The 23,756-nt window shown below is 39.7% G+C and overlaps 1 protein-coding gene across 1 annotated transcript in view; it reads right to left on the bottom strand.

The window, feature by feature from the left end:
* DGKQ (diacylglycerol kinase theta) overlaps nt 1-23,756 on the bottom strand; it is a 114,810-nt gene that overhangs the window by 12,588 nt on the left and 78,466 nt on the right. The window contains exons 14-16 of the mRNA XM_044680016.1: nt 21,016-21,054; nt 18,098-18,213; nt 2,239-2,390 (exon numbers count right to left, since the gene is read on the bottom strand). Of these exons, the coding sequence (XP_044535951.1) occupies nt 2,239-2,390; nt 18,098-18,213; nt 21,016-21,054 (307 nt within the window). The remainder of the gene's footprint in view (nt 1-2,238; nt 2,391-18,097; nt 18,214-21,015; nt 21,055-23,756) is intronic.

Raw genomic sequence — 23,756 nt, 5'->3', positions numbered from 1 at the left:
TGCCTCCATAATCTAACAGTACCTAAGCCTTTAGGAATGGAATATGGGATATGTGACAGACCCTCTATCATGATAGTGACTGGCTTCCACCTCCCTCCTTCAAAACCCTTACTTTCCATCTTAAAATCAATCCTGAGTTAATGGTTCCAAGGCAGAAGAGCAGTAAGGGCAAGACAGATGGGTTAAGTGACTTGCCCAGGGTCACACAGCTAGGAAGTGTCTAAAGCCATATTTGAACCCCAAATCTCCCATCTCTAAGCTTGGCTCTCAATCCACTGAGCCACCTAGCTGCCCCCTATCTTCCCTCTTCTTTAAGCCAGAGCCCATCCCAGGGGCAGATCTTTGGTCTGGCAAGGAAAATGCTAATCAGATTAAGTCAATCCAAAGCCCTCTATCCCTGAGCCTAATTTTATGGATATGGAAACTGAGGAGAGTGATGTAGCCTGGGCCATAGAGCTAATAAATGTCTGAAACTGGATTTGAACTCAGGTCTTTGTGAGTCCAGGACCAGTGCTCTACCATGCTGCCTCTGAGTAAGCCTAAACCCCTGGAGAATAATGATTGAATCCTGGTGTAAGGGAAGGTCTTCTAAAATAGGTTCCTGACATTAGAATGACAATAACTTTCTACCAGCAAAGAATAACTAGTAGGCAAGTAGTTTAAATGTTAGGGTTAGAATAAGCCTTTTGGACTTGCCTAGGGTCAGGAAACGTGGGTTCAAATCCCACTTAGCATTGTGTCAAAACACTGGCCATGTCATTTTGGACAAGTCATTGTCCTCTCTCTAGACCACTATTTTTTTTCTTTAAAAAAAATTTTTTTAAATAATGAGGATCCTTGTTTCATGCCTAATCTTACTGGAGAGGCTTCTAGCTTCTCCTCATTACAATAATACTTGTTGGGGGCAGCTGGGTGGCTCAGTGGATAAAGTCAAGCCTAGAGACAGCAGGAGATCCTGGGTTCAAATGGCCTCAGACACTTCCTTGAAGGGTGACCCCTGGGCAAGTCACTGGACCCCTACTACCTAGCCCTTACTGCCCTTCTGCCTTGGAACCAATACCCAGTATTGATCTTAAGATGGAAGGCAAGAATTTAAAAAATAAAATAAAAATAGGTAAAACAAATACTTCTTGCTGATGGTTTTAGGTAAATTTCCATTTATACATATGCTTGCCAGTGTTTTTTATTTATTTACTTATTTTAATAACAAATTTCCACATGAGTTTTCTGAAGTTATAGGATCCAAATTGTCTCCCTCCCAGAAGCAATTTGATCGGGATTATATATGTATTCTCATGCAAAACCTATTTCTGTATCATTCATTTTTGTAAGTGAAAAATTTTACAAAACCAAAACCCTAAAACAAAACCCAAATAAACAAGTGATAAATCATATGCATTCATCGACATTCCTACTCTAATGATTCTTTCTCTGGAGATGTTACAGGGTGTTTAACAGGAATGAGTGTTATATTTTGTCAAAGGCTTTTTCTACATGTATCGATATGGTTCTTAGGATTTTTGTTATTGCTATAATCAATTATGTTGATAGTTTTCCTTTTATCAAACCACCTGGACCACAATTTTCTAAGCCATAAAACGAGAGGATTGAATGACACAATCTCTGCAATTCCTCCTTGACCTAATAATTTTCAATCTTCATTTCTATGTTGGGTCTTTTGTTCTAAACCCTTAAATCCTTCTTATTAGGGGCAGCTGGGTAGCACGGTGGCCTGGACTTGGGAGGACCTAGATTCAAATGCAGCCTCAGACACTTCAAGCTGTGTGACCCTGGGCAAGTCACTTAATCCTGATCGCCTAGCCCTTGCCATTCTTCTACCTTAGAACTGATACTTAAGACAGAGGGTCAGAGTTTAAAAAAAAAAAAAAAATCCACCTTTTTGGCCCTAATCCCAAGGGTGGGCTATGAAAGGGCCAGCTCAGGTCTGTTTGTGTGTGTGTGTGTGTGTGTGTGTGTGTGTGTTTCCTAGAGGGAAGTGGAAGGCTTTTTCATTCAGATTCATTCATTCATTCATTCATTCATTCATTCATTCAAGAGGAATCCAAATGGTCACTAATGGTTCCCATCCTCCACCTCCATCCCAAGGCCAAGTGTGTTCTCCAACACTTAGCTCTTTCATCCAAGATATAGAGAACTCCTTGGCTGCAGGGAGGTGGGAGTGCAGAGAAGTCCAGGAAATCTCTCCCGGATGCTACTTACAACTCAGCAGCCACCTACCCGGGGAAAGGGCCACCGTTGGTGAGCTCAAAGACCTGATGAGGATTCAGCAGTTTCCTGAAGCTGCAGAGAAGGTCCCGACCTTTCAGCCCTCCACTTTTCGGGTTCACAAACACAAGGACTGGGCAGCAGTCTGGGGGCAGCTTTGCATGCTGACAGATACAGAAAGTCTGTGTTAGGTGAGTGGCCACAGTGGGCTGACTCCAGCAGGACTCCCATCCATCCCATTCATACTCAACTTGATTTATCTTTCCTGAACCAACCCATTCGGGTGACATCTTTTTGGATGGGAGGGTGAAGGTGGGAGAGGTTAAAGAGCTCATGAGTGGAAGGACGAAGACTAGAACTCAGGTCTTCTAACACCAGTGCTCTCCCTGCTGTCACGCTGCTCCCCAAACCCTTGGAGAGTGAGGAACCACTTCATTTATTTCATAAAGCCAATTCATTTAACAAACAAGGCAAAAAAAAAAGTGCTGTTTTGAAAAAGAAAACTTCCTAGATTTTTGTCAAAAATCTCTATCTTGGATATAAAATTGTCACAACTTAAAAAAAGGGAGCTCAGGCATGGCCCAGTTTATTCCCCAAAAGAGCAAGAATCTGAGTGGTGGATCAGCCCAGAGTAACAGTCCTGAACACAGAGAGACTTACTATGCACCTCTCTTTTAGGCTTCCTTTTAAGGAATTTGTTTGTTTGTTTAGTTATTTTTTCACTTGTGTCTGACTTTGTGATCCCATTTGGATTTTTTGGGCAGATACTGGCATGGTTTGCCATTTTCTTTTCCAGCTTATTTCACAGATAAGGAAACTGAGGCAAATAGTTTAATGTTTGGGTTTTTTTTCTTAATTAATGACTTGCCCAGAGTCACACAGCTAGTGTCTGAGGCTGGATTTAAACTTGGGTCTTCCTGAATCCAGCCCCAGAGCTCTATATGCTATGCCACCTAGTTGCCCAGTTTATGTGCTCTCTTCTCCCATTAGAATGAAGATATTTGTATACACAGTGCCCATAACATAGTAAAGCTTTACAAATGCTTGTTAACTTGACTGAATTGCTCCAAATAGTCATCCCTTTCACCTCAAATATTTACCTCCCTACTTCAACCCTAAATGTCATCCCCTCTAGACTGGGTTCCTGCTCCTCTCTCATTCCCCACTGAGGCAGCTGGTGGCACAGTGAATAGGGCACTGAGCCTGGCATGAGGAGCCCCTGGCTTCAAATCTGGCCTCAGACACTTCTTAGCTGAGAAATCCACTTAACCTCTGTTAATCTCAGTTGCCTCAACTGTACAACAGGAATAACAGCTGTTGTGGGAAATCAAATGAGAATATTTGTAAAAAAAAAAAATGCTTACTGTAATGCCTGGCACATAGTAGGCACCATATAAATGCTTATTCCCTTCCCCTCCCTGTCATGTTTAAAACAGATGACCTCTGAGGTCTCTTCCAGCTCTGTACTTATTGACTCCTCAATCTCAAATCACCTTATTTTATGACCAAAAAATTTAAGTATAGATTTTGACTCCCTACGTGACCTTGGACAAATCATTCCGCTGTCTGGCCATGGTTTTCTCCTTTTTAAAAAGGGGATAATGAAACAAGAGATCACTAAGGTTTCTTCAAACTCTACATTACTTTTATTATCATCTATTACAATTATAAAAAAGTAAATGATTATGTTAGGTATATTAAAGTAAATAATTAAGCAGATTAAAATTGTTGGATTATAAAAATCTAGACAGTTTTTGTGGGCAATATTGGAAGTGGAAAGAGTCCTTTACTGGGAGTGAGGAGACCTGGATTTTAGTCAACTTTCAGCTAAGCTTTTATGTGACCTCTGGTGCATCAGTCCCCATCTCTAGGTTTTCAATCCTTCATCTCTCCCCTCTCCCTACACATAAGATGAAGGGATGGCACCAGCCACCGTGAGGGGCAGTGAAAGGGAGAAAAGTGTCTGTGTACAGGCTGCCCAGATCTCGAGTACCAACACCACCTAAGAAGGCAAGACGGAGATGGATAGGTTTTACCTAAGGCTTAAGCCCATGTCGGATTGCCCCTCCATGCGAAATTCCCAAACCTGCCTCTTGCCATGTTAAGATTCCTTCAACCAAAATCCCAGGACACTTTGACCTAGAACTGAGCAATTGACTGCCCATTAGACAGTGAACTCCTTGAGGGCGGGAAGTGTCTTTTGCTTTTCTTTGCATTCCCCATATATTCCCAGCACAGTGCCTGGCACATAGTAAGCACTTAAAGATTTGACTGATGGTAGGACTGCCAAAGAACACTCACCAAAGTACCACTGTAATAACAATCATGCCCATTTCTAAAGAACTGCAAGGTTTCATGAAGCTCTTCTCTCCCTGCCAGGCAGGCAGTGCAAATATTAGCATCTCTTGTTTAAATGTAAGGAAATTGAGATCTTGAGAGCATGTTAAGTCATCCGTATCAGTAGGTTAAACTGGAAAAGCCCTGGCTTTGGAGTCTGAGGCCCATAATTCAAATCTTGGTCCTGCATCTTACTGCTTTTCGGTGATGTTGGCCAAGTCATTACCGATTTTGAGAACTCGGCTTCATCATCTACAAAACGTGGTGGTGGTTAGAGTATGTGGTCTCTAGCTCTCCAAAACAAAGACTGTTCTATAATGTACACTTCAAACAACTAGGATCATGGAAGGGAAGTAAACTGCCTAAGGTCACACCCCTTAGAAAATGGCAAAGCCAGGATTGAACCCCAAGTCTCATGACGTTGAATTTGGTGCTTTTTTCCTTTATTCCATAATGGTGCTCCAATTAGGACACCTCAGAGGAATCCCAAAGCATGGGAAGGCCAGGGTTCACTCATATGGGCTTCCTATGAATGAAACCCTTTGCACCCCAACTTCTCTAATGGCTCCACCAAACAAGAGCTTGCCTGGTCACCTTGAAGGGATCAGAGAAAAAGATCTGCTTTGTCCTGACCAATAATTCTGCTTCCTGGCCACCATGCACCCTAATTTGAGGCTGAACTAAGTAGGTCAATGTAAGATAGTGTTAAAGTGGACAGGCAGGAGAGATCTCTGGCCTTGGAAGATAGGACACCTGGGTTCAATCTCATCTGTATAGCCAAAGGTGACTTTTTTGTGAATCACATTGATTCTTTGAGTCTGTTTTCACCTCTGAAAAGTAGTTGATCATTCTTATACTGTCCCTTGTAATGTTGTAAGGAAAGGGTTTTATAAAGCTGAAAGTGTTATTGAAATGATTATTGTTATTGAATCTGAGATTAACCAAGATTGGAACTCTAAAACACAATTACCTGGACCTATGTTGTCTGATTTTAATTTTTAGAGAGGAAAACAATATGAAGGCAAATTCTTATTAAGGAAAGCAAATCTTAGAAAAACAATTTCTGGGATGCATTCTGGACTCACTCCATACCAAGTGCAATCTCTCTTAAAGTCTTCTCTATCTACAATCATGAGAAATAAAAATGAATATTCAGAATGACAGCCCTGGGACCTAGAATCAACAAAGAAAAAGTATTATCACATTCAACAAAACTGTTTGATTTTTTTAAACAGAATCTCACAGGAAGGGATCCAATTGGACCATCTAGAAGAGCCCTCCAATAGATGATGAACAAATTCCCCTTCCGTATATCCCCAACAAGAGTCATCCAGTCTCGGGGAACTCATTACTTACTCAAGCAAACCCTTTCATCCAGCCCAATTCAATTCAATAAACATTTATTAAAATGTTTGTTATGTGCAAAGCAATATGCTGGACTCTGGGGATAAGGAGATGAAATATGACACACAGCCTCTGCCCTCAAAAGAGCTTTCAACCCAGCAGGGGAATGGGAAGTTCCAGAAATAGAAAGATAGGAATTAGAAAATGATGAAGTACACAGGAGAGGTCAAAAAGAGAAAGAAGCCTGAGAATTTCGAGGGCAGATGGCTGGGCAGTTCTGATCGCAAGCCTTCCTTTTTTTTCATTTTTTAAACAAAGATTGAAATAGAAACTCCACCCGTCCTGCCTTCAGGAGAAAGAGACTTCACATTAGATTTGGTTCCAATTATCATAGGAATATGGAATCACAGACCCTTGGAAGTCAGTGAAGTACAAAACTGGAAGAGACCTCAGGGAGCATTCAGAATGAGCCATTCCTGAGTATGAATCCCCACAACAATACACCCACCACACATCATCCAGTCTCTAGCCAAAGTCTCAAACCAAGAGATGGGGAACTCGTCATCTTCTATTGAAACTCATTCTCTTTGGGACAGCTGTGTTGGAAGGTTTTCCTTAAATTAACCAAAAACTGCTATGCCTCCACTGCCCCAACATTGCTCCCTCATAGTTCTGACCCCTGGGTCTGAGCTGAATTAACCTAATCTAATCTGTCTTCATACATGTGAAGCCACCTATCATGTCTTACCTCAAGCCCCAAATCCCCTCTTCTCCAGACCGGGCATTTCTAGTTACTTCAACCAGTGTTGCTCCAGCATGGTCTCTAGCCCCCTTCTAATCCTTGCCACTCTCCTATGGCTTTGCTCTAATTAATCACTATTCTGTGATGCCAGGAACTACGGTATCCCAGATGTAATTGGGCAAGTGCACTACAAGAGCACAATTTGGTCTTCATTTCTATAAATGCAGCCTTAAATGCATTGGCTTTTAAAAAAAAAAAATCAATGATTAAAGCAATGAAGAGCAGAAAGACAAGTCCTTAGGGTCCTCTAATATAAGCCTCCACACATCAATATAACTCATTTATATGGTATCTCCAAGGAACCAGGAGTTCTGCATGACAGAATTTTTTATTATGCCTCAAAATGATGAGGAAAAAAAAAGTGATTTTAAACTTCTTTTGGCATAGAGAATGGCATATTCCTCCCTTACCCTAAAGTGCTAGCCTCCAAAAATAAGCTATCTTTGAATGAAATAGAATCTATATTGGCATACATTGAAAAATGATAAAAATAAATTTTAGAAGTAGGGGAAGGATACGGCATATATTCAGTTTCATGGGAATTCAACCTTTATTCCATCATCCAGTCACATTACTTCAAGGCTCCTATCACGTACCCCCTTCTTCAGAAACCTCTCTCTAGTTCTCACCACCACCACCAGCTAATTTTGATCTCTTTCCTAAAAATGACCTAGTATTGACTCAAATATGTACATATTGTATCCCCTGTCCCCCAGAGACTATAGGCTCCTTGAGAGAGAGATTACTTTGTTTTGCAAAGCCCTAATTCATTGTCGGTTTGCAGAATCTAAGATTTTTACATACTGAGGGACCAGCTCTATGGGTAGTTCAGGCAAATGTGTATCACATTCTGGATAGCAAGTGTTCTTCATCCACTAGGTTTTTCATGTGTGGATAGGCTGAACTTTTCCATCTAATTACAGATTTCTTCCATTTGACTGTGAGGCATAATGGCACACAACTCTGATGAGCATATATCTCTCTATTTTTACAACTTTCTTGATTTTAATAATCAGAGTGGAAAAAAGTTATCTTTGTGGCTACATTTTTCAAAAAAATCTTGTATGATTTTAACACATATAAAGAAACCTATATGATATTGTATGATCAAATCATTTTTTTATAATCCATAAGCAAATACAATGAGACCCTGAATTTCCTACACCTAGGAGTCAACTGTTTACCTGTAAAAATGTGGTCTGGGGGGCAGCTGGGTAGCTCAGTGGATTGAGAGCCAGGCCTAGAGACGGGAGGTCCTAGGTTCAAATCCGGCCTCAGACACTTCCCAGCTGTGTGACCCTGGGCAAGTCACTTGACCCCCATTGCCTACCCTTACCACTCTTCCACCTATAAGTCAATGCACAGAAGTTAAGGGTTTAAAATTTAAAAAAAAAAAAAAATGTGGTCTGATTTAGAATATTGTTTGTGAAAGCCTGTCCATTCCCTTCTTTGACCATCAGGGATGCCCTCGGCACATGAATGAATCATTCTCACAAAGACTTTGTAGAGCTGGGAAAGTAGACATGCAGGGTGACAGTTACCAATACTTCTCAGTTAACTTTTTTGGAATTAACATTTGATTTTTTTCCCCATTTGAAGAGTCCTCCTCTTTCAGATACTTTTACAACTGATCCCTCAATGATTTCCTTCGTCTATACTTGTTTTAGTTCAGTAGTTCTTTCAATCTTTTTTTTGGGTGCTGTTCCTACTTTTTCACAGAACATTGGAGACTTTGAACCCAGAGAGTGTAGTTATACTAAAACTGATGGTCATGACTTTAATCTATAGTTTGGACAGCTCAATCTATAAATGCCTTTGGCATAATCTTACTTAATTGGGTTTCTTGACAAGTTTTCTGTTAATTTGCTTTTTTCTTCTTCTTGTTACTCCTTTTTGAAATGCTACTTCTTCTAAGCTCCCATCTTCCTCCAAAATTTTTTACAAAAAAAGTTTATATTCTTTGTCTGTCCACATGGCAATAAGATCTTGCACTTGCTAGCATGGAAATTTTCAAGGCTCTTTTTCTCTCCTCATTGACATGACCAGTTAACATTGGTTAAAATACGTTAGGGAAAGGTGATGTCTACGATCCTTGCTTATGCATTTTCTATTTTTTTGTTGTCCTAAGTACCAGCTTGGAATTTCCTCAACTGTTTGCCATATCTCTTTTCTTCTAATATGGTAATGATTTTCACATTTGCCCTAACAAGTCAATAATCTGACTGTACACAGCCGATTTGGAAATGAGTATGAAAATAATAACCAATTATTTCCTATCTTTTAGGATATAATCAATATAATTTTTTACAATATTATGTTGTGCCTTCCATTCTTTTATTTTTATCAAATTCTTACCTTCTGTATTAGAACTGATACTGGGTATTGGTTCCAAGGCAGAAGAATGGTAAGGGCTCTTGGGGGTTAAGTGACTTGCCCAGGGTCACATAACTAGGAAGTGTCTGAGGTCCAATTTGAACCCAGGTCCTCTTGACTCCAGGCCTATCACTGAACTACCTAACTGCCTCTTTAGCCAACTTATATTTGCCTCTTCAAGGTAATCCTGTGAATCACGTTCCCATTAGCCTAACATTTCCTTTGGGGTATTTTGTTTTGTTTTGCTTTTTTTCATTTGTAGCATGAATGGTAAAATTGCTATGATTCTATTTCACTAGTAGTAAGTCTAATAATAGATAATTATTTTATAATAATAAATATGTATTAAAAATTATATATTATTCATATAATAATATTATGTATGTATGTTGCCTATATCATATATTATGATATATTAATATCATATTATTATTTCTATAGCTACAGTGCAGCTGTGTGAAGCCAATCATGGAACCCAAGCAAGGTTCCTAGGATCATCTGTAGTATACGACAAGAAGCACACTCCAAGAGGAGAAGTAAGGTTCCCTGGCACCTTCCATGGATGGCTGAGATTCCTTCTTCATGTTCTTGTCAGGAGACTGAAGGGTGAAGTAGTGAAACTGCCCGGATCCCTCTCCCATTGTGCTAAAAATATGACAGTTTCAGAGAATAGATTTGAAAGGAGGTTGGGAGGAGAGTTCTTGGAGCAATGTGATTAACAAGAAGCATAATTAATTAATTAAATTCAGGCAGTCAGCCCTTTCTTCAAAACACCCACAGACATACAGATGGGTTTTTAATCATGTGGTCCATTATTTTAAAGCTTTTAAATTTTCCCAATCTAGAATATTGTGATTCACTGAAAGGGTCACTGAAGGTAGAATCAAAAAACCTAGGATTAATCCCCAGCTCTGCTTTAGTCTATGTAACTTTGGTCTGGGTCTCATTTTCCTCCTCCGTAAAAGGAAATTGAATTACATTATTGTCAAAGTTCTATTATCATTTGACATCTAAAATATGAAGGTCATAGGATAGAAGTCAATTAGGAAATGAAAGAAAGAGAATGTTGTTCATTGGGACCGCCCAGCTTTAAGTCAAAAAGCATTTAGGATTAACAGCTCCCATTCCTCAGTCTTCCCTCAGTGTCATAGATGGACCCCTGGTTCTCATGAGGTCACAAAACCAGGCTGGAGGGTACCAGGAACTGGATGAAGCAGACTTAGCCAGAGTCATAAAGAGAACAGCACCGGAGAATTTTGGAAGCTTCTATCCTACCGAGGCTCGAGGGGCAGGGGGATTCTCAAACACATGGCTACTCTAAATATACAGTGGAACAAACAAGCTCATCACTACATGGTCACAGAACAGCCAGGTAGTTACGACTTACCTTTCTAATCTTGGGAAAGCAGCTGACAGGAAGAAGATAAAACAAAAGAACAAAACATTGACATATTTGATTTCTTGTTTCTGATTAAAGAGATCTAAAAGCTCATTGTGAGAAGGACTAAAACCTCACTGTGAGAAGCAATGTGTTGTCCTGGAATGGGATCTAAAGACCCTGGATTCCAGTCTTTGTTCTATTCCTTACTGTGATTCTGGGCAAGTCACATTCCCTCACTGAGCTTCAGCTTCCTCATCTGTAAAATGGAGACAATAATATTTTCACTCCCTGCTTCATTTCACAAAGGAAAAGAGACGTACAAAAAGTAAAATGTCAGGGAAACACAAGTTAATGTGTGACATAAGGAAGAAAGGTCAAGGATGGCAGCACTTAATTTGGATTACAGAGACAAACAGAAATCTCTGTAATGACTCCTGGAAAACCACTCCCTAAGGAGCAGAGTCCTTGAAGGCTTACCAATAAGACCAAAGGACTTCTGACCTTCTTAAAACAAGGTTTCTCCCCTGAGAAGCAGATTCTACATTAGTGAAGTTTCTTGCTGGGTAAACGAATCCAAGAGAATAGGTACGAAAGAACTATGACACTTCTTCTTGTACGATGGAACAAAACCTGCTTCCCTCTAATGTCCACACAAAGGTGCTAGCTCTTCCTTATAAATCTGCAGAAAATATGGCTAACACAGAAATAGGTTTTGTAGGACTTCATCCATACAATGGATACCATATTGTTTGCCTTTTCAATGAATAGAGGAGGGGTAGAAAGGAGGGAAAGCTCCTTGGAACTCAAAAATAAATGTTAAAAATAAATAGCAAGGGCAGATAGGTGATGCAGTGGATAACGTGCCAGCCTGGAGTGAGCACAACCTGAGCTCAAATCCATCCTCAGACACTAGCTGCAAATCTGTTCAATGGGATTTTCTATGTGATGACCCTTAAAAGAGCAGTCAAATCCTCCCTTCCACAAGTTTCCTCCCAGCTAAACACTTCTAGATCCTTCAGCTTCTGTACAAGTCACTTTCCTTTGCTACCTCAGTCACTGCTTCAGTTCTTTACAGCTAAGTTTTTTCATTTGCAAAATTGGTCTTTTTTTTGTACCCCCAACACTTGGCACAGTGCCTCACATTTAGACTTGATTTATGTGAGATAATGGATGGGAAAATGTCTCGAAATATAAAAATATTGAAAATGCTTGAAGTCATTAGAAGAAATCATCTGCCTGGGGAAGAGGGTTCTCTAGAAGCTCCCCCAGTTTCTAAAGTCCCAACAGGCTTCTCTCCAGCCCTGGCCAGTGATGAGAGATAAGAGGAAGGGGGAGTCACTTTTAGTGGGGAACTTCCCCTCATTCTCACTGAGATCTCACTCAATCCCACTCTGCATCTCCATTCATACTGTTCTAACCCATATGGAATCAAGAAGCAACAACATATGAGAATAAACTGTAATTAATCAGGAGTTTTGAGCTTAAGTCCTGGTGCCCAAACTTTACTGACTTAGAACATTTATGGACAAATCACTTTATCTCTTTGAGTCTAAGTTTCTTTGTCAGTGAAGAAGATGATGATAATAACAAGAGTTAGCATGTAAATAGCACTTTAAGACGTGCAAAATACTTTGCAAATGTTATCATTTTATCCTTACAACAACCTGGTGGGGAGGTGCTACTATTATCTCCATTTTATATACAGTTAAAGAAACGGGGCAGACAGAGATTAAGAGACTTGCCCAGGGTCACACAACTAGTGTATGAGGTAGGATTTGAATCCTGGGTTTTTCTGTCTCTGAGTCTATCACGCTGCCCGCCTCACAGTATTGTTGTGAGGAAAGCGTCCCATAAAAATGAATCCCACCCAAATGGGAGTTATTCTTATTAATAAAGATGACTCTCTATTTCCATTCTGCTTCTCTCGGCGTCCTTCTTGGTCCAGCTCAACTTCCTTCCCTTCCTTGAAGTCTTCCTTGACTGCTCCTGCCCTCAGTGTTAAGTCTCAGAGTTGCCACAAGAGAATTTTATAATCTCAGCAATCATAGAATCCAAGAACTCCGCCCAAGAGGTGACTGCCCAGCATGTGCCTGAAGACCTTCAGGGAGAGAGAACCAACTACCTCTCAGAGAAGCTCACTCCTCTTCTGAATGTCTCTCATCAAAAAGCTTCTCCTTACAGCAAATCTACACCTGCCTCTTTGCCTCTTGCACCCATTACCTCTACTTCTCCCCACCCCACCCCTGGTATTTTATTTTATTTTTTGCTTTGGATGTATTTAATTAATTAATTTAGAGTATTTTTCCATGGTTACATGATTCATATTCTTTCCCTCCCTTCCTCACTCCCTCCTCCTGCAGCCAATGAGCAATTCCACTGTCATCATCTCTACTTCTCCCCTCCCTTTCTACACAAAACAAGTCTAATCCTTCTTCCCTGTGACAGTCCTTCAAAGACATTTTTTTTTAAACCTCACCTTTTGTCTCAGAATCAATATTATGTGTTGGTTCCAAGGGAGAAGAGTGGTAAGGGCTAGGCAATGGGGGTTAAGTGACTTGCCCAGAGTCATACAGCTAGTAAGTATTTCATGCTGGATTTGAACCCATGACCTTCCGTCTCCAAGCCTGGCTCTCAATCCACTGAGCCTTCTAGTTGCTGCCCCTCCCCCCCAAAGATAATCTTAAAGACAGCTCAGCGCATGTTGCGCATCTCTACAATTTATCCTTTTTGTCAAAAAGTCAGAACTTTTTTTCCTTTCTGAAAATAAAATTTAAGAAATTCTGAATCTTAAAAAAAAAAACAACAAAATTAAAGACAGCTCACATCTTCTGTCTCTTTGGTCTCTCTTCCATCATGTCTTCTCTCCCCTCCAGGCTTCAAGAAAGCATGGTGTGGCACAATTTCAACAGAGAAGGTCACCCTCCTTTTGAGGGGCTTTGCTTGGTTAATGCACATCTTAAAAAAAGTTACTTCTTCTTCCCTAGCTGTGTGACCCTGGGCAAGCCACTTAACCCTGATTGTCTGGCTCTTACTGCTCTTCTGACTTAGAATTGATGTGTGAGTCAGAAGGTAAGGACTGAAATAAACAAACAAACAAATAAATAAAATAAAATGTTCTGCCTGGATTGTCTGGTTCTTACTCCTCCTCTGACTTCAAATTGATGTGTGAGATAGAAAGTAAGGGCTGAAATAAACAAACAAATAAGCAAACAAACAAACATAAATAAATAAATGAATGAATGAATGAATGAATGAGTGAATAAATGACCTAACTAATTAATTAATTAATTAGTTGGGGTGGGGTGGAGTGAAATTAAATGTCCTGCCTGGATTGTCTGGCTCTTACTGCTCTGACTTAGAATTGATGTGTGAGACAGAAGGTAAGGGCTGAAATAAATAAATAAATGGATGAATGAATAAATGAATGAATGAATGAATAAAATAAAATAAAATAAAATAAAATAAAATAAAATAAAATAAAATGTCCTGCTTGGCTCTGAACACAACACTCCTGATACTGACCATGCAGAGCAGAATACACTGGGGCAATGGCCTCTCTCCATATACCTCAGCATGACACTGGCTTTTTAGCCTGCTCATATTGATTTCCCCCAAACCCCCAGATCTTTTTCCTTTTGAATGGCTGCCCAACCACACCTCCTCCTCCTCTATCCTGCTCAGTCAAGCCTGGTATTTCGAACCCACGTGTGATTTTACAATGATCCCTATAAATTGGATTTCCCTGGATTCAAGTCAGCAGGTGAATCTGTTAAGATGGTTTTAGATCCTGACTGTCACTGTCCATGTTAGCTCTTCCTCTGCCCTCTGCAGGGTGGTTAAGTGTGCCACCTGTGCCTTTAGATGAATTATCAATTCACATGTTTAACAGCAAAGAGCCATTAAACACATCTACACTACACTGTACTAGAGACTTCCTATCTGATGATGAACCATAATTCTTAGGCTCCAGATATTCAACTGGTTCTTTTTTTTTAAACCCTTACCTTCTCTCTTGGCATCTATACAGGTTCCAGGAAAGAAAGGTAAGGGCTAGGTAACAGGGTCACACAGCTAGGAAATGCCTGAGGCCACACATGAAGCCAGGACCTTCTATCTCTAGGCTTGGCTGTCTAGCCACTGAGCCACTTAGCAGCCCCTCACACAGATCTCTTAAAGACAATCCTCTCTTTTCTTCCTCAGTGGTGCCTTTGGGATTGCGTTTACTCTCTCCTGAGCTGATTTTCCCTGAAGAATTTGAAGCTGTGGAATCCAATCTATTCTTTCTCTGGACCCTTTGAAATCCACTCTTCAAAAACCAAGTGTGCATGTCAGGCCATGAGCAATTTTCCTCTTTTTCCATCACAAATACTATAAAAGATAGGGTCACTTTCCCAAGATTCCATCATTTCTACCCCAGAAACCTTTTCCCCTTGTTGGTGAATATTCAGTTCCTGAATGGTAGTTCTCATCACTGGTTCCTCCCCCTTTGAAGGTTAAAATTATTATTTGACAAGCTAGAAAATTATTAGCCACTCTGCTTTGGGCATAGAAAGCTACAACAAAAGGCTAGATAACGGAAGTCTTCCATTGGTACCAGCTAACACCCTTACACGCTAAGCTTATCATCTCTTTCCTGAATTCATCTATTTCCTCATTCTGTACAGGCTCTCTGTGGTTTACTCGAATGACAATACCGCTTCTATTTCTGGCTGCAGGGACTTTCACCCAAATGCTCTCCTCTCTACCCTGCTTCCTGTTCCAGTTCCTGGATTTCTACACACAAATAGGTTTTCTTCAAATGCAAGCCCGTCGCCTCCCACAAACCCTCTTTTGCCAAAACTATTCCTTCGAATGAGGCCCGCACTTCCAACTGGAAAGGCCAATCCATGAGGTCAAATCTGCCTCCCCGCAGTAGGATCTTGAGTTTGCCTTGTTTGTTTTGTACGGACCTCCGATGCTGTCACTTTTCTCACTTTGATTCTTCCTTGGATTTTGTCTTTTGGGAATTTACTAACCATCTCTTGCTACTGATTATTCTTACACAGTTACACTTTATGCTATTCAGCTTGGTGGATCCCCGCAAGCAGTTTCCTCCTATTCTCTAGGAAGGCTGGAGGCAAACTCAATTTTATTGGCTCAGAAGTGCCACCTGTTGGCCGGCTACAAGGATACTCAGAAGCAGTGGACAGGTGCCCTTCAGGGCCATGAGGGCGCGGGTCAATGGATGGACTGAGAAAGGAATAGGACAATTCACTGCAGAACAGACAAATATCCAAGAGATAGTACTTCTGCCTCTGATAAGGGACCAGGAAGATCTCTAAACTCTAAGTCATGTTCTTGATATATTTCTGTAACCTTGTAAGCTTCAAGATGAATATCCAAATACTCCAAGTATTATATTTAATAAATTTATTAATAATAACTCGAAGCAAGAGGAAAGTAAAAAGCTAGAGCAAAGAGGGAGCCAACCCAGCTGCACACATGGAAAAAAAAAGAGAGGGGCAATTACAGAACTTATAAGCAATACATGAAGATGCAATATGAACAAAGTTAAAAAGGATTCTGGGTAATATAGTTCGAGGGTTCAAGATTTTCTAATTATACAACCTCCTCTTCCACCAACATGTAGATTCATTCATACTCTTGAGCCTTGGCTCACACTCTTCCTCCCTCTTTCTTTTTTTCTCCCCTTCAAGATCTAGCACAGTGATGAGCAAACTACAACCAGTGAGCCAGATGCAGCCCCCTGAAATGTTCTATCCACCCTGTGACATTATTCCTAATTTGACGAATACAATGAGTAGGATACAATACAATGAAATTTCAAAAGAGTTGCCTTAGAAACAGACTGACAGATGAGCATTTCCTTTCCTTTGGCCCCTCTTTAAAAAGTTTGCCCATCACTGATCTAGCACAAAATCCCTCCTCCTCCAAGAAGTCTTCCCTGATTCATGGTATCTTAATCCACAATCATTACTTTCTGCACCAGTTGTTTAGTTCACAGTTACATACACACACACGTATATATTACAAATATATGTTATGTTATATTATCTATATTATGTATATAAAATATGAGTTTTTTCATATGTATTACAATTTTTTGTAATATGTATTACAATCTTGACTCAGAAAGATTGGCTAACTAGGGATTGTGAAATTAGAATCTGTTACCCTAAAGAGTACGATTCCCAGGACCGCACTCACTTCCTGTCATTTCTTGCTGATGTAGACAGGAGATAAACTGGGTGGAGTTCCGTGTCTAGCTTTTTTTTTTCCCTTCATGTCGGCTGCTTTGATAGATTGGACATTTTGAGCAGGTAGAAAACTTAGTCACATGGTTCTATTTTATCAGATAATAAACTTTAAAAATATAATACTTCAAGTATTGAATATTTAATTTAACTCTTACAGGATGCAAGATGACAACCTAAGAAGAACCCTGGATTTGGAGTTGGGAGACTTAGACTCCAATCCCAACTTGTTACGTAGCTCTTAGGATATCACTTTCCCTCTATAGGCCTTAGTTTGTTCTTCTTGTTCAAAATAAATATTTATTAAGCACCTGCTATGTGCAGGACACTGTGCTACATGCAGGGAATACAAAGATTTAAAAAATGAGACCTCAGACCTTGCCCTCAAGGAGTTTCCGTTCTACTAGAGAAGTCCTTGGTGGTTGGTAATGATGGGGGACAAAGGAGAGATCCAAACAAACTGTCCTAGGAAAATCTGAGAGGGGAAGAGAACAGCTTTGATGGGAAGGGAGAAGGAAATTGGGCAAGACTTCTTAGCAGACTGGCACCTGAGCTGAGCCTTGAAGGGAAGGAAGATTTCTGAAAGAGAGCACTGAGGGGGTCATCATACCGAGGATGGGGACGACCTGTATGAATGCCCAGAGCTGGAAAATGGCACGTAGGAATGTGGTTTGGCTGGAATGTGAGTCCATATAGGTGAAAAATAAGATATAAATATAAGATAAATTTGGAAAAGGAGGTTAACACCAGACTTTCAACGGCCTTAAATGTCAAGCAAAGAAAGGAGTTTATATTTTGTCTTCTAGGAAATCAAAAGCCAAAGTTTTTAGACAGACTGCATTAGGATTGCATGGTCTCCAGGGCCCCTTCCCCAACTCAGACATTCCATTATTCCTAGAAGGAACAGTCTTTCTCTCCTCTGCATCCCTCACAGTGTAAACCAAGGAACAGTAAATACATGCTAACTGACCTGAATGAACCTGGTTCTATGGTACTAGTATCTTCCATCAGATGGCTAATCACTGGGTAGAATTTTGCCATTGATAAGGCCACCTCACATCTGAACAGCATATCACAATTTTCAAGGCTCATTTTTTCATTCGAATTTACAAATAATTTATAAATAAATTACCTTAGACTACAATGAACCCATGGCTTGGCTTTCTGAAATTTGGTTTATCATTTCTAAAAATGGTGACATTCCAATGCTTCCTGTTCTTTTTCTGACCTCTTCCTTTCCTGTTTCATGTCCAGCTACTTGCATAGGGAAGAGGGAACCTTGGTGGGGTTGGTTCAAAGTCCAGCTCTGCTGCCAAATCCTGTTACCTTGAGGAAGACATCAGCTCTCTGGGCCTATGGGGGAGCAGGCACCTTACTCACCATCACTTCAGGCATCACAATTCCCATCAGCTGTTTGTCCTGGACCATTGTATCCTTAAGGAGCATATATATTCTCTCTGCCTCCGAAAAACAGGAGATGTCAAGTACAACAGCCCCTGAAATAAAAACAATTTGCTTTTTATGCCTAACTAGTGACTCAAGTAAAATCAGCAAAACAAACAAACAAAAAAAAAACCCCATAAATCAATTAGGGGAGAAAAGGGAGGAATCTTAGAGCGTTACAAGGGGGTCAACCAGCACCTGCCATTGGAAGAAAAAGCCACACAGAGACTTAACCTTTTAAGTGAATCTGGAATTGGAGAACCTGGGTTCAAATTCCTGCTCTACTATGGGACTTTGGATGATTTCCTTCCTCTCTCTGGGCTGCAGTTTCTTCCTTTGTAAAATGTTGGGAATGAGCTCTAGGTTCCCTATGATATTGATACTTCAAAGGGTCCACCAATGTGTATGAATGGGAGATTTTGAACCTTGGACTTCATCCCCCATGAATCCCTTAGTATTTCCCAAAATTTCCTTTAATCTCTCCTGTGTCTCCACATTTGTGTGGTCACGTTATTGTTTTGTAAGTTCTGTAGCTCCTCCCTCTTCTCTTTTGTTCTTCACGAACTCAGCGGAGTTAGTTTAGAAGCTTTTCACTCTAGTTTTTTTGTTAGTTTGTTATTAATAAAAACTTAAAATATAATATTTAGTTATTGAATATTAATTTTCATCTCTACAAATGTCAGTACGATGCCCCGTAGGAACCCATGTGAAAGCCCACAATTCTGACCTAAGGTCCCAAACAGCACTAAATCCTATGAAATCTTTCTGAGCATCAGCAGTTTTCCAGAAGAGAAGTATGTTCCCAAAAAGGGCCCAAGAAGAGAATGGCAGGGTGGGGCTCTGAAAAAACTAGAAATTAAACAGAGTGGTGGTAGGATTGGATGTGATGTTGTGTGACAATTAATGGAAGCAAATGAAGCTATTTAAGCTTGGAGAAGAAAAGCCTTGTTAGGAAGAGGAGGTGTGGCAAGAATAAGAGTGCTCTTTTGGTTTGTTTCCTTTAGATTCTCTGCCCCTTTTCTATGTCATTTTATTTTCTTTCCTTTAAAAAAAAAAATCCATACCTTCTGTCTTAGCATCAGCTCTAAGACAGAGGAGCAGCAAAGGCTAGACAACTAGGCTTAAAATGACTTGTCCAGGGTCACCCAGCTAGGAAATGTCTGAGGCCAGATTTGGACCCAGGTTCTCCCATCTCCACATCTGGCGCTCTATCCACTGCCCTCATTTTCTTTGATTCAAAAATCACTCTCCAGTGGAAGACTTCTGACAGGAGTTTTGTCCCACCTGGCTCGCCTCCAGCATTGCCTTGCTAACATCAGTTCTGATCTCTATGGCTGTGATCATTTAAACAATCTTCTCAGCTAAATAAGTGCTGCCTTAAAGTATCTGAAGGCCAGTCTATCACGGAGAATTGGAATTAGATTTGTTTTTGCTTGAGCCCAGACGAGAAACCTAGGGATAATGGAGGAAAGCTATAGAAAGATAGATATTGGCTCAATACAGGATGTCCTCAAAGTCTTGGGGTAGTCTTAACCTTCCATTGCTTAAAAGTGATTAAATATTGTAATAAAAATATGTTAATACATAATATATTAATATAAAACATATATTTAAGCTATTAAAACTTTAAACTGCACTAAGACTATGGGGGTATAAAAATATTCAATAGCATAAAAAGGATTAACTATTGAAATGATATATAATTGATGTTAATATAGAATTTAAGCTAAATATAAATTACATAGATAATATTTATGTGATATAAACAAATTAAAATATATGGTACTAGCTATCAGAGCTCAAAACTGCATTGGGGAGCAGCTTATTATAAGGAAGAATTTCCTAATAATCTATTTGGAATGAATGGACTCCCAAAGGAACAGGCAAATTCCCCACGATTAGAAATTTAAGTGGCTGCTGGATGGTGACTTGTCAGAAATGCTGTAGAGGGGAAATTCACACAGGGCAGATTGAATGTGAGACTTCTGGGGTTCTCTTCTATTCCTAAGATTCAAATATCATAGGAGCCAGAAGGGACCTTTTCTAGAATATCTAGTCTAGGGTTTTAAATGTAGGGTCTCTGAACTTATTTTTTTTTAAACCCTTACCTTCTGCCTTGGAATCTATACTATTTCTCAAGGCCAAGGCAGAGAAGTAGTAGAGAGGACTGGGTTAGTAGATGATGTTAAGTGACTTGTCCAGGGTCACACAGCTATTACGTGTCAGAGGCCAGATTTGAACTCAGGAAGACAAATCTCCCTGACTCCAGAAATAATGTTCTATCCACCATCGTAGAGAGTAATTTGGATATAGGTAACAGCATCCTTTAACAATGCATCTCCATGTCTGTTTTCTATTCCTATTTTGTAAGAAAAGTTTCAGACACAAATCTGAAAGTGAATACATTTAATATCCCAAATAATTTTTACCAGCCACTGTGAATTCATGCTGTTTCCCCAGGGGATAGATCAAGCGAGAAAGACTTATAAATTATTCAAGATGGAGCCTAGAAGAGGAATAACTCGTTACATCTCACCTTAAATAGCAAAGTCATCCATCTCACTACGGGAGCATGGGAGAGATTACTAGCTGACATTTATAGGGTGCTTTCTGTTTTGCAAAGTTAATCTCACTTGACTAACAAAACTTTGACTTAACAAAACTATGAATGAAGAAGTAAAAGTACTATTCCCATTTTACGGTTGACAAAATTGAGGCTAAAAAGGTTAGAGGGACTTTAAAGAGATTAAATTTTTCTGGTCCCCAAGTCCAGGGTTCTTTGCAACGTATTTTATAAATATATATACTTGACATAACAGATATAATTTCTTATACATTATATCGAACCTACTTACCTTGATTTGCGTAAACATGCGTTACTGACACTAGATTGGCTGTAAAGAGAGAAAACAAAAGTCAGTTTTTCTAATTTCAACACATGTGCCACTTCCCTGGACCCCCAAGACTGGAGTCCTACAAACTCAAAGCTCATCTTTAGTGGATCTTTCCCTTTGTTTTCTGAACCCACAGTTGAAACAGCCCCATCTGCAAGCTGATTAACGGCAGTTGTCAAGGAGAACAGAAGGAATCAATTTGGGCAGCTCCAGAACTAGAAGGGCTCTCACAGATTTTTAATGCAATCTTCTCATACAAATTGATGCAGAGAAGTCTTGCTTAATCATCAGGCATCAAGGAAACTAAGGAACCTTCAGTATTACAATGATCTGTGCTGGGGTCTTACCTTCCTAATTAGACTGCAAGTTCCTTAAGGGTACAGACTGTTGATTGAGCTTTGTATCCCAAAAGCTCTGTATAGAGTCAGTGCTTAAGAAACTTTGTAGTGAGTGAAAGAAACAGATCCAGGAGAACCTTACACAGAGACTGATACACTGTGGTGCAATCAAACATAAAGGACTTCTTTACTAGCAGCAATGCAAGGATCCAGAGCAAGGCTGAGGGACTTTTGAGAAAGAAAACTATCCACACATTAAGAGGAAGAACTGTGGGAGGAGAAACACAGAAGAAAAACAACTGCTTGAACACATGGGCTGATGGGGATATTATTGGGGATGTAGACGATAAACGATAACTCTAGTCCAACTATCATGTAAAACCCAGTGGAATTGCACATCGGCTAAGGGGGGTTAGGGGTGTTTGGGGAGAAGGAAAGAATATGAAACATGTAACCAGGGGAAAATATTCAAAATAAAAATGAAAAAAAAAAAAAGAAAGAAAGAAACTTTGAACTGACCAATACCAATGAAAACCAACAAGAGTGCCAGGACAGAGTCTATGAAATGTTCATCAAAAAAACTGAGTGAAAATACCAAAAACCTTCCTAAAATGTGACTAAAATGCAGCTGAAGATTGAGTGAGCCATTTTGGTCACCAAGCTACACTGCTCACTTTGTAGAGTTTTATCATCTACTAAACTACCCTGATCTTTTTCTTCACAAACTATTTTCTAGACAAAAAAAAAAACAAAACAAGAATAGCCTAAGGTTATTCCAGATCTTCAAGGATCACCTCAAGAAAAACCTCATGCAGGAAGCCTTCCCTGGGTGCTATAAACAACAAAGACTTCCTTTTTTGACCACCAGCAGCCCTTTGTCTATTGTAATGCATTTTTGTACCAAATTTTTACTCAATTTAAAGTTGGTAGATACCATCATGTAACAGTCTCTCTTCCATGCATATCAGTCTTGTCTCTCTCAGTCTGGGGGCACAATCTATTCCTTCTCTGACTCCCCAAGACTTTGAGCTCTTCTGAGGGCAGTCAATGAATCAACAAAGATTTATTAAGCAATTGCTAAGATTAAGTACTATGTATTTCTTTTATTTAAAAAATTATTTCCTTTTTTTTATTACAGGTAAAAAGTTTTTAACTTTTGTTTTTTATACTTTTGAGTTCCAAATTCTCTCTCATCTTCTTCCTGCTCCACTGAGAGGACAAGAAGCTTATATTAAGCATTATTAAGCACTATGTGCCAAGCAGTATGCTGGGACATGGTGATACAAAGATTAAAAAAGAGTCCCCATTCTCAAAGAATGTACATTCACCCAGATGGGCCAATATTTATACATACAGGCATATAAAGAATAAATACAAAGTATGGACGGCTTCATGTAGAAGACGGTGCTAAGTATTTTTTTTTTAAATTGAAAATATTTAATGAATTAATTTAGAATATTTTCCCATGGTTCTTTCCCTCCCCTCCAATTCCACTGGGTTTTAACATGGATCATTGATCAAGACCTATTTCCATATTATTGATAATTGACAGTGCTAAGTCTTAAAGGAAGTAAGGGATCTAATTAAATGAAACTGAGGATGGAGAGCTTTCCAGCAATAGCAGGGATGGAGGTGGGCAATGCAAAGGCATGGAGATGGGAAATAGAGATCGGTGATGGAGTGTCATGTGTCAGGAAGAGCAAGAAAGAACTGATCCAACCATATTGGAGAGCAATCTGGAATTATGACCACAGAGTTATAAAACTGTATATTCGTTGATGCAGTAATACCACTATTAGGTCTGTTTCCCAAGGTGAACAGAGGAAAAGGAAAAGAATTTTCATGTTCTAAAATATTTCTAGCAGCTCTCTTTGTGGTGGGCAAGAACTGGAAATTAAGGGGATGCCCATCAACTGGGAATGGCTGAACAAGATGTAGCCTATGACTGTGAGAGAATACTACTGTCCAATAAGAAATGATGAGCAGGCTAATGAAAAACAACATGGAAAGACCTATATGAAGTTATGAAGAGTGAAACAAGTAAAGCCAAGAACATTACATCCAGCCACAATAATATCGTTTGAAGAATGACTGTGAATGTCTACATCCAGAGAAAGACATAAGCATATATGTGATATGGTTTTATCTATACATATACTTTTTTGTTAAACGATGCTGCCTCTAGTGTGGGGTGGAGAAGGAAGGAGGGAGATATCTGGGAACTTTAATATAACAAATGATTTTTTTTTAAATAAAAGCAAGTGCAAGAAAGCTGATTTGGACTAGACTGTAAAATACAGAATAATGTCTGATGGAACTGGAAAAATAGGCTGAAGCAAATAATGTTGGGCTTCTCCCCTAAGA

This window comes from Gracilinanus agilis, chromosome 6, assembly GCF_016433145.1.
Source record: "Gracilinanus agilis isolate LMUSP501 chromosome 6, AgileGrace, whole genome shotgun sequence".
NCBI lineage: Eukaryota > Metazoa > Chordata > Mammalia > Didelphimorphia > Didelphidae > Gracilinanus > Gracilinanus agilis.
This window is presented reverse-complemented; position numbering and strand designations above follow the sequence as displayed.